Source organism: Ornithodoros turicata, chromosome 3 (assembly GCF_037126465.1).
Source record: "Ornithodoros turicata isolate Travis chromosome 3, ASM3712646v1, whole genome shotgun sequence".
In the NCBI taxonomy this organism is placed as follows: Eukaryota; Metazoa; Arthropoda; class Arachnida; order Ixodida; family Argasidae; genus Ornithodoros; species Ornithodoros turicata.
In genome coordinates, this window is record NC_088203.1 from 20,287,539 (window position 1) to 20,299,602 (window position 12,064).

General features: G+C 46.2%; 1 protein-coding gene across 1 annotated transcript; it reads right to left on the reverse strand.

Moving 5' to 3' along the window:
* Nucleotides 1–10,483: 10,483 nt before the first annotated feature.
* On the reverse strand, nucleotides 10,484–11,607 carry LOC135390007 (uncharacterized). The gene has a single exon (XM_064620031.1). The coding sequence runs from the start codon at nucleotides 11,513–11,515 to the stop codon at nucleotides 10,562–10,564; it is 954 nt and encodes a 317-aa protein (XP_064476101.1). The 5' UTR covers nucleotides 11,516–11,607; the 3' UTR covers nucleotides 10,484–10,561.
* Nucleotides 11,608–12,064: the final 457 nt, after the last annotated feature.

Sequence of the window (12,064 nt, forward strand, 5' to 3'; positions counted from 1 at the left end):
CGACATCGCAGAAAGAGATAAAACAGGCACGGCTTATCACGTCCGACTTTCGCTGGGATAATGCTTTCCCTCTCCCAATTTTAGGAACTGTTCCTTTTCTACTATCACTCTGTGGGCTGGCTTCGGAACCTCCTTTCGTCGCACTGAGAGCGATTGCGCTCAAAAGGTCATCGGGAGCTATGGTCCGATGCTCCGAAAAGCATGATATTCGGCTATTTTTTCCGATGGGATAGCTCGTGAATATCATTGTGAATTATTATGAATTTGAGTGAATTCGGCACGCTCTTCATATTGGTGGGGTAAAAAAGCCACCTTTACTTGGCAAATTTTCGAGTTCAGTTCGCGAATATTTACATAATTAAACTTGGAGTACGTGACATTCACATTAGGAGGTGCCAAAAACCTAATAAGAACAAATGCTTTTGACCGCACGATTCTAGGTGGCGTAGTTTCTTTATTATAATTCAATGACACGTTTTCTGGGACACCCTGTATAATCTCGCACTATTCCGCACTCCATACTTTCGAACTCTTCCGCTACATCTGCTTGGTCATTAGTAGAGTTGCTGGTTTTCGATACCGAGAAACGGCAACCGCCTGGAGACGGGTCAGCGATCCGCACATGAAAGCCTTTGGAAGGCGTAGTGAAAGACCGCCCACAGCGGCCAAGTACGAACTGGGCCTAAATTCATTTTAATGGATTAGCATTAGAAGTCCATTTTGAAGAAAAGGCTGCGTCGTAGCAGGGTGACCGGGTGTCCGTATATAGCGCGGTACGTGATGGAGAAGAGCGAATCAGGTTGCGTTTCGCGAGCTGATTCTCTCCTCTCCGTCTCGTGGAAGCGCTGGATGACTGCAGCTGGAGCTTGAGCCGGCGTCAGTTGCGTCTCTGAACATGATCAAACGTGTCTGGCGCATTCTCCGAGTGTTTCGCGAACGGCTGACTTTGTCTGTCATGTCGTGTAACGTATGTCATGTGTCATGCCTGTATGTGGTGTGGTGTAGTCGCAGATGTACGCATCTTAAGTACGTAGTTCAAATACACTCTTTTCAATACTTTTTTCCGCTATTTTGGTACTCTACTCACGGGGGCATTGGAGGTGGTCCCCGTGACTGGCGTCTTTGACAGGCCCTGTTACAAGCGAATTTTTAAGAACAACGCCATCTTATAAACGGCTTGTAAAGGGTTACCTAGACGAGGCTTCCACCTTGATGCTGACATGTGTTGATCAGTCTAACCAATTAAGCAAGCATCATTGACCTCGGTAAGCACGCTTCCAGCACGCTTCCGCGCTCGGTAAGCGCGCTGAGGTTCAATGAAAGAGCATTTCTTGGTAAGAGTTTGACAGTATCAGGTTTGTAGACCCTACGCCAGGTACCGATTAACCTACATGAGCCCAGGAGTCAACGGCAATTGGGGAAGTGCACCAAATGAATCGAAAATTGATATCCGATGAGGACTGCTGAACAGCCGTCTCTACAGAGCCGGCTGACCGCTATCTTCCCCTCACATGACCTCCTCCCCATTCAATAGCCATAGTTCATGAAAGATGTTTTGGAAGCTCAGGGCTTCCCATATTTAGTATTGCTTCGCGCATGTAGTAGTGACAGTCAGCGGTAGAGGCGGCAAGCGCGCTGCCCCAATCTGTTATGCACACCGTGAAAACAAAATGTCGAGAAAATAGTGACGTAAGCTGGATACAGCGCAACGACTTGTGAATATGTGAAAGTAATGCAATCCGTCGTGTAATGGGTGTTTGGCAAATCAGTAAATTAAGGATATAGGGAGTGGTAGGCTAAAAGATAAGGAAGATGGGCTCACAAATTTTGTGACTCATCTAATCAGTCAACAATACATGGGTGTTTGGCGGACGGCCTCCTCTGCCCGTCCATGCGAGAGGGTGTGGTAACATTACTAAGCAAGGACCCGTCTAGGAAGCGGGACCCGAATGCGTATCGGCCTGTTTCTCTACTTAATACGGACTACAAGATAGTTTCGACCGCAATTCTGCGTAGAATTTCCTTAGTCCTGGGTCTTGTAGTTCCCCCCTGTCAGGTCTGTGCTGTTCCTGGACGGTCAATCAACTTGCACACACAGGCCCTGCGTGACGCCATCTACTGGGCGCACAGCCGTCAGCAACCCGCTGTACTGGTGTCTTTTGACCAGAATAAGGCGTTTGACAGGGTGCATCATGGGTATATGTTCCGTGTGCTGGAGGTGGCTGGCTTTCCTCCCGTAGTGGTGGGCTGGATTAAGGCCCTATACAGAGATTCCTCTGCCGTGGTCGGCGTGAACGGGGGCGTCTCCGGTAGGTTCCCCATCATGACCGGTGTGCGGCAAGGCTGTCCTTTGTCCCCGGCGTTGTATGCCATGGTGTTTAGTCCTCTCCTAGAAACCTTAGCAACCTGCCTTCGACCTGTTATGTTTCCGTTGCCAGGCTCGTGGAACCTCCCTCTTTTCGCGTATGCGGACGACCTCTCCTTAATCCTCAGTAACGAGGACTCGATAGGTCGTGTTCTCGTTATTTTGGAGAGATACGGTCGAGTATCGAATGCGCGAATCAACAGAGAAAAAAGCGCTGCGCTGTTCATTAATGTCACTCCCTCCTGTCCGTCTCCATTCGGGATCCCTGTTAGGAATGAGGTGCGGATTCTCGGTATTCACTATAACAGGACTGGGGTTTCTTCTCTTTCTTGGTTGCGTGTTCACGAGCGCAGTGTCTCGGTTCTCACGGATTTAAGGGGCCTAGTGCTCCCTATCACCTGTAGAGCTCGCCTGGCTGCGTCGTGGTTCCTGAGCAAATACTGGTATCACGGGACAGCTTGCCTTCCTCCTCGTCAGGTTTTCCTTGCAGCAACTCGTACGGCCTTTCGGTTCATCTGGGGCAACGGAGCTGAGTGGGTATCCCGTGCACGTATGTACTAGCCGAGAGAGGTTGGCGGTTTGCGGGTTCCGCACGTAAAAATCAAGTGTCTTGCGCTCGGGATAAAGGCAATTTTCGACGGTCTTAGTGACCCTGGCCACCCCGCCCACGATCTCCTGCAATACTGCTTAGGTCCAGACGTACGTCTGTTTCGGCCGCTTGTGCAGAATAGACCGCGCTCTGAGTTTGTGGCCTCGCACTTGAGAGAGTACGTTTTGAACGTCCGTCACCTACGCACATCATTCCCGTCGGAGGATTTCTTTGTCTGGTCCGTCAAGCAGTTTTATGCCGCTCTTCTGGAGCTCCTTCCGACGGCGAGCTCGGCTGTGCCTCGCCCGATCGCGTGGCTTCATATTACGGCCGGCTGGTTGGATGCGCGCCGTGCAAGCTTGCAGTGGCGTCTTGCGCACGACGTTTTACCTCTCAGGGACAGGTTGTCCCGCTTTGGTTTGACCAGGCCTTTTTGCCCTTTCTGCCCTTTCTGCCCTTCCTTTGAAACGTCGGAGCACGCTTTTCGCAACTGTCTACTCCCCGATTTTTATGGCACAAGGCTGAGGTGCTTTTCGGCATTCCGTTCATTCGGTGGGGCACGGTCCAGTTACTGAGCTCGCTCCCAGTTCCGGTCTGCGATAGACGCCAGTTTGTACTCCTGGCGGTAGAAATAAACTACCAGGTCTGGATAGCACGCTGCATAGCTGTGCACGGTGGCCGTGCTCGCACCGCCGTTGAGGTACTGAACAGGGTCAGAGCGGGCATCCGTAGAGTGTTATACAGGGAGAGAGCAGTTCTTGGGGCCGTCCAGTTTGGTAGGCGGTGGCAAACATCAGCGACCCTCTTCGAAGAAAGCAATGGTAGGTATGTCATCCGCTTCTAATATCCTTCGTGCTGCTGTCCCACGAGCAACTCTCCGTGAGTTTTGGTTTGTTGTGAGGTGGCATCTAGCACGTACATCAATCCCAGACCAGCCGTGAGCTCGTCTTTGGGTGTTGGCGTTGCGATGGTTGTAGACTAGTGCGTTTGTTGCGTTAAAGGGAGCCAGCCAATATGGCTGGTCTTCCACGATGATGCCAATACATATATGTCTGGGGTGCAGGCTTACGCTTGTCCCATCCTACAGTTGGCAATACAAGGCTTACGCTTGTCCCATCCTACAGTTGGCAATACAAGGCTTACGCTTGTTCCATACTACAGTTGGCAATACAAGGCTTACGCTTGTCCCATCCTACAGTTGGCAATAAAAAAGGTCTGGGGTACCAAATCAGTGACCAACCAATATTAAGAATATTAAGAATATAGACCAATATTAAGAATATAGGGAGTGGAAGGCTAAAACGATAAGGAAGACAGGCTCACTAATTTTGTGACTCATCTAACCAGTAAACAATACAACAACTACAGTTGGCAATACAAGGTGCTACAAACGTTTTTGGAGGTAATTGGCGGTGTTTTAACTCGTATATGTAATCAATGCTTGTCGCGAGGCGCGCTCTGCTCCACGATGCAGAGTGGCGTAATTGTCCTTCTCTGCAAGGACGCGTCAAGAAAGCAGGACCCGGATGCGTATCGTCCATAACACTTTTGACTTGCGACAACAAAATTCTAGCGAAGGCGCTTCTCCTACGTGTTTCGCCGCAGTTAGAGAAGGTCTTGCACCCATGTCAAGCCTGTTCGGTCCCTGGCAGGTCATCGGTCCTCCACAGGATGGCGATTCGTGACGCCATCCAGTGGTTAAACCTGACACTGCTAACAGCGGTGTTGGCCTCGTTCGACCAGGCAAAGCTTTTGACAGAGTGCGTCATTCGTATCTGTTTTCCATGCTTACATCTTACGGTTTCCATGAAGCGTGGGTTCGCTTTGCGGAAGTGTTGTACCTTGGTGCGGAAAGCCTGGTCTCTGTTGCTGGTGGTCTATCGCGTCCGATTGGGATTACGGTGCGGTGTACGGCAGGGCTGTCCCCTTTCTCCTGTATTGTGCCTGTTGCAATCAACCCGCTCCTGGTTCGTTTAAGCTCCATCCCTGTCCTTCTTAGTTTGCCCGGTGGTTGCCCCCCTCCTGTTTTCGCGTATGCAGATGATATCTCTGTCATGCTACCAGGGGAAGCTTGCCTTGAACCTGTGCTGAAGGCTTTCGACGATTACGGTAAAGTGTCTGGCGCACAACTCAAAAGGTCTAAGAGCGGTGCCCTCTACATTAATGCGGAACCTTCCCACGTTGCCCCCTACGGCGTACTTTCAAAAACTCTAGTCAAAATCCACGGCGTTGTCTTCGATTCTATGTGGGGTGTCTCCTGTAAACTGGCGTAGAGTGCTTAAACGTTCCTCCGCTGTTCTCCGTGATCTCAAATCTGTACACCTACCCCTGGATTTCCGTGCCCGCTTACTGGCCTCTTGGTAGTACAGCCGTCTGTGGTTCCTCGCCGCTGTATGTCTGCCAGCTGCAGTTATTCGAGTCGCCATAACTTGCAACGCATTCCGTTTCCTGTGGGCTGGATCAGTTGAATGGGTCCGGAGGTCACAGCTGTATCTCACGCGTTATCGGGGCGGTTTGGGCCTGCCGGCTATCACGAAGCAATGTCTAGCACTGCAGATCCGTGCTCTTTTTGAGGCGCTTCATAGTCGTGATCATCCAGCGTGCGCTTTGGTGCACTATTTCCTCGGTCATGCCGTCCGGTGGTTCACCGATATCACTGACAGCCGCCCGAGAGCAGAAGTTCCTTCCCCCCTTTTCACAGCTTGCATAGCTGCCGTCAGACGCGTACGCGAGATATCCCCGGACGCTGACATCTCTCTTTGGGAAGCCAGGGATTTCTACGCCGCACTCATGGAGGCGCTGCTGGTTCCCTCACTGCCTGGTGCTGTGGGTGGTCCTTCCGGAAGCGCCTGGCGACGTATCACGGCTGGCTGGTTGGACGCTCGTCGGGCGAGTCTCCAGTGGAAGCTGGCTCATGGTGTCCTGCCGCTCCGTGAACGTATACACCGATTCCATATTTGTTGCACGGATCACTGCCCATCTTGTGGCATCTCGAAGTCACCAAAGCACTGCTTCCTTGAGTGCCAGATTCCGCTGCTCCTGTGGAGCAGAGTGGCGGTTGTCTTTGATCTTCCGAGTGTCGAATGGGCCACTGTAAGGTTCATGGAACCGTTACCGGTTGTAGCAAGGGATCGGAAACGTTTGGCATGTCTGATTGAGGAAATAAATTTGGAAACGCCGGTGCCGGTTAGCCTTCGGTGGCCCCGACTGCGGGAGTTTAGGTCTGTTTCAGGCAGTTCGTACTGGACTGCGGGCGCTCATCACCAGGGAGCACGCATTGCTCGGCCCAGTCGACTGCTCCCGTCGCTGGCTTTGCTCCACTCGCATCTTCCGCTATGATCAGGGTGAGTTGTACACTCTGTTCTAGCCAGTTTGCTAGACTTGTACTGCCCTCCGTCGCGACTCTCCCGTATATCATGGATTGCTCGCGTGGTATTGCCCCGTACAAACAGCAATCTCCCTTAGGAGCGTTGTCATCCTGCCTTTCAGCATAGTGCGATACTACAGCTTGTCGTACAGCTCTTGTCGTACATTTTAATCCTTATACCGTAACATTTAATCCTTTTGCGATCCGAATTAATCATGCGTTCATTAATTTTAATCCCCATTTCACATAATTTAATCAATTTCTAAAGCAATTTAATCCACGTGACTATGTGTGGGCTACGTGACTTTTTTGTATTTGGGACAATTCCCATGTCTATGGGTATTGCACATGTTTTTCATTATTAATGTGAGTTTCTGCACCATAATGGATGCTGTGGGACTGTCAATCTGGATTATGGTATTGTGGGACTATTCCCATGTCTACGAGTTTTACCCATGGTTTCCATTACAAACGCGGGTCTCTGCACTGCAATGGTTACTCCGGGACTGCCAGTCTGGATATGATATTGTGGGACTATTTCCATGTGTGCGGGTATTACCCATGCTTTCCATTAGATATGCGGGTTTCTGCACCGTAATGGGATACTGTGGTACTGTGAATCTTGACTACGATATCCTGGACCTATAAGGGCGTCTGTCCGGGTACTTACCAGCGGGCCGGAAGACTGCGCGTGCCCTTGTCGTTGTGCATTTTTCGCCCATGGCCTTCTTCTTTGGCGATTTTTCCGCCTGGGCCGACTTCGTTCGCAATTTTTTTTTCAGGTGGCGCGTGGGCAGTTTACATGCAAGTAGGGACATGCACACCGACAACCCCACCAAGCGATGGTGCGATCACACCTCAGCCGACTTCATTCGTAATTCCCCCCCCCCCTCCTGCTACAACAGCCGTGTTGTAGGCGGCTTACACGCAAGTTGGGACATGAGCACTGGTAACTCCACCAAGCGATAGTGCCGTCTCACCTGGGCCGGCCTCATTCATAATTTTTTCAACTACAATAGCTGCGAGGTGGGTGGTTTACATGAAAGTATATACATGCACGCTGCCAACACAGCCAAGCGATGCCACCATCACACCTGGGCCAGCCTCACAGGCAATTTTTTTCGTTACAACAGCTGTGCTGTGGGCAGTTTCCATGCAAGTTTAGACATACAATGGACAATCATACGCAAAAGTACAAGATGAAATATATTTATTAAAGCCAATAGTAGCAGGAATTATGTTGTGATTCTGCGTGAAGGAGATAAAGCTAGCCAACAAGCATGAAACAGAAGGAACACAATACAATACACATAATAAAGCATATATATAGGTACTTATTACAGGTACGAAGCAATAGGATTGAAGAGGTATCACACAGAAAGAATCAAACACGATATTTTGTATTCACAGTAATCATAAACACAAGTTTTCAATGAATCTGAATTAAAATGGAATAGCACATTTAATGAGAGAAGATATTCTTAATCAGTACGATTACAATCAAAATTAAAAGCTTTACTATAAAATGTCTGAGACGTGCGCACCATCATTGCAATAGTGGAGTTTTAATTTCAGTTACAAGTTCTGTTAGATGTTAGTCATTTCAAGCACAAGAGGGAAGCTAAGTTGAATATCCCATCACGACACAAATTTAATTAATCAGTTTCTTATGAAGTGAACAGCACACGTACAGGGAAATAATGAGAAATACGAGCAACAGCTAGCACTAATAGAGAGCCAAACCCATGCATCATCCAACACGTAAGCGAGAGATACATACAGGAAAATAATTAAAAAACAATCTATCAAAACGAGAAACATTACAAATTTAATACTGTGACTAGCACAGCGTTAACGCTGAAGAGCAGAGAAACACTCTAAACGGCGCATCGTCCAACCCGTAAACAAGATACATACAGGAAAATAATAGCGAAGAAATCATCAATCAATCAAAACAAGAAACATTACAAATTTAATAACTTGAAATGGAAATAATCTATCATTTGAACTATCATAAAGTCATCCTTGCGATCTAATGTAGTCGAGCACTATACAATTTTCATTATAACAGACACTATAAACATTACTTTGACAGAGATATCCAACACACAGAAAGCAGACACACTACAAGCCAGCTATCTTTTGCTACTGGAGCCTGGTGGGGGTCACGCTCTCTTTCCATACAGCCGAAAGCGAAGAAACCGCACGTCCTATGACAATCTATGGGGTGGGGGACTCTCTCTGTTTCTCTTTCATATTCTTTCCCCCAAAGGAGAGTGTTCTTAGGGCTGGTCAAGTTTCCATACACGCAAATTTTTTTATTCATCAGCTATCGCAAATAGATGTTAGCATTATTCGATTCTCAAGAGCACAATAAGAATTCTATCAAAACAAGCAATAGCAAGCAAAAAAAATGTAAGAATGGACATCAGTATCAGTGCAAACTGGTTTGAGACAAATTTTATCTAAGCAAGCGAGAAATATTATGCTATCACCAGAAGAAAAAAATGCTCAATCAACACGAGAAACGTTGCGAATTTAACATATTTCAGATTATTGTTAATCAATCGAGAAATCAACAGACAAAAATACTAAATCATGCATACATAATTCCCAGCTCATAAAATATCAATCAAGAGAACATCTGAAGCAAAGAGAGAAAGTCGAGTTTATTCAATGATAGAGACAATACTCACTCAAAAGCGAGAAACAAATTTAATTACATCATTTTTTATCATAACTTTGCAACAATAATTTTTATAAGCAGAAGCCACAAACAAACAACACATCTGAAATGTAAATTGATGTAAAAGTTTCCTACAGAGGAAATCAACAGACACGCCTGAGAAATACCTTCTCAATTCATAGAATATTTTTATTCATACCAATCGAGCGATCATCTGAAACAAAGTGAAAGCAGTAATTAATTCACACAAACATTTTCTATACAAGCAGTGCTAATACACGACAGAAACCAGTGTTTTTCATCCAAGACCCACTAGTGGATTCGAACAATAAAGTGAGAGAGGGAGGCCGCTAACCATAAAGTTCCCTTATACTTTCGTCAAGGTTACGCCCGTAGGGAGTAGGGGAATTCGCCCGTGGTCTTGGTACACAATGTAGTTGAAGGTCATAAACTCCCCCACACCTATGTGAAGATAGGGAGGGACGGCATAGGGAAATTGGCAATCATGCTACTGAATTAATTGCTAAACTTTGTATAGTAATTGGGTTGAAACATAACATTGTACCAGCAATTGGTGCGCATATCCATGTTCATATTGATGTTGATCCATGTTGATGTTCATATCCATTCCATAGAAGAATAACATGTTTTCGTAATGCAAAATACTTTGCAAAATTGAGAGTATTCAGAATTGCATAAGCAGTTTCTATGGCATTTTGTTATCAATTTGCAATCCTTATATTGCATCCAAACATGAAGCTGCTGCTCATGGGAACATACATCGTCTATTCAAATGTATCATACTGTACCCATGCAGGTGCACATATCCAATTAGCACAATTGCTGTCTCAACAAGCAATGGGCCATCTAGATCATTTTCGGTCTCCTCATTATCCTCATATTTTTAATTCTGTTCCTCTTAGTTAATTCTGCAAAATATTTTCTTCCAAGCACTGTTCTGGAGAAATGTGAATGTTTGGAATATGATTCACATAAATCTGAACATCTGCAAAGTGTTTACAGTTGCTTGTCGGATAGAAGAGAAAAGATTATAAACCCACAAAATTTCAGAACTGCAACAGCAGTTATGCAAACTTTACTATGGCTGGGTAATTATGTCCACATATACAATGCACAATCATTGCATTCCTCTCTGTAAAACAATAAGTTTACTTTAATAAAAAAAGTTAAAACATACGTTGCTAACAATCTGCCATAGCAGGAACGATTTTATTATTACTCCGGATTGCAGGAAAAGACAGTGGGGGTTGGGAGAAGCACATACTGTATTACACGGTAATTATTATAGCTCCGTAATACAAGAAAAAAGTCACACCCATACCACCTTCAGCAGTTTATTTCTACCGTGTTGTGCACTGAAGTTTACTTGCTTCGCGGCGCTAACACGGAATTAAAAAAACAAAAAAAAACTGAAGTTTACATTTAGGGGGCTTAAGTAAAAAATTAATAAAGTACTGACATGACACTGTGCTTTATTTACAAAACATGAACATTTGGCTAGAGAAGGCAAGCATGCACTTTCTCATATATGCACTAATCTTTCTCAATACGATTTGGAAGTGTACATACATATGCCTTTTCCTCACGAGGAAAGCTTATGAAAAGGCATACGCTATAGACCTCTGATATTGGGATTGCTCGGAGAGTCTCTTGCGGTGATACACAGCACTCCTTCAAGTAGCTTGGAAACCTTGCTACCTCAGGTGTGTCACGCACAAGAATGTTTTTGCACAGAAGTACGCACTTCGGGTGGCCACTATCCGAGACTTGCAGTATTCTCCTGATCTGAAGGAACTCATTTTGTTTTGTCACTATTACACTGCTATCGCTCTTGCAAGGTTTTGAGTAGTTCTGACTATGCAGGACGATGTCCTTCACAACAATGCGATAATACTCTAAACCTGACTGTGGACAGGCAGTGCAAACCTGCTGCAGTGCACTTTTCTCGACGCGTGTGAGGTTTGTAACGTGCTTTGGGCGTCCTAGCAGGGATGCCTCGTCCAGTTGTGTTGCGCTTTGTATTCTTTTGTATCCCAGCATGTTTTCACATATGCGGCCCACACGTGGAGAGAGTGTCACACACGATAATATTAGGTCGAGCTCTTGCAGCATTGCAACTCTCTCCAAGACTTGGTTTGGTGCACCCTTTGCTGCTGTTACGTACTTTAGGAGCACACCGTTACCTCCCTCAAACACAAACGCTGAATGTGCCCACAGGGGTCCCAGGGCTTCTGCACACTTTGTCAGGTGAAGGAGTTGGTGGATGTTGAATGTCATCTTCGTGTTACCGTTTATACTTGCATGTCTTGCAACAAACTCTTGAAGGAGGCCTTCTAAAAAATAGAACAAACGAAGGTCTTCTAGGTTACAAACACCATTGTAATCTACAGGAGGCGCGATTGCATGAACCCAAGAGAGGCACGTGCTCACATCAATCCCCCTGGGAGATTGGATGATGCGGTCTGGTGGGAGAAGATTAGCTGCCATAAACTAACTTGATCCGTCTCTGTAGCGTTCATATAACCACGGCTAGGGATGCACTGGCAGGCAACACGTGCATATGTCTAAACAGCCAAAGGAAATACCTATTCAAAACAGCCCGAGAAGCAGTATGGTCAATATTTTCAATATGTGCAGCTAATTTTATCTAATCGCTGTACCTTGAAACTTCAGAATTTCACTCCATTCCATCAATAATAAGAAAGACCAACTCATAAAGTAAACACAATTACCCACAAGATGCTGCATTTTGCTGCACTTCACTGTCAGGTACTCCATGGCACATGCCTGTTTTGTGCAGATCCTACAGCTGGCTAACCTTTTCAGTGGCTGTCATCTTTCATTGTGCAGGTAATTTTTTTATATTAATATTATTGATATAAGGAACTGACCAGTCATATAATTTGATACGTAATACACATAATTTGTACAAATACACGCATATCTTTGCATATATCAGCATCCTGTCAGGTCTGCTGCAGCTGTTTTGTTGCTCAAAAGGGGCAATGATGTGAGCTAGCACCTCACGGTAGAAGT

Coding starts and splice junctions, on each gene's coding strand:
- LOC135390007 (XM_064620031.1), bottom strand. CDS start 11,515: ATGGCAGCTAATCTTCTCCCACCAGACCGCATCATCCAATCTCCCAGG.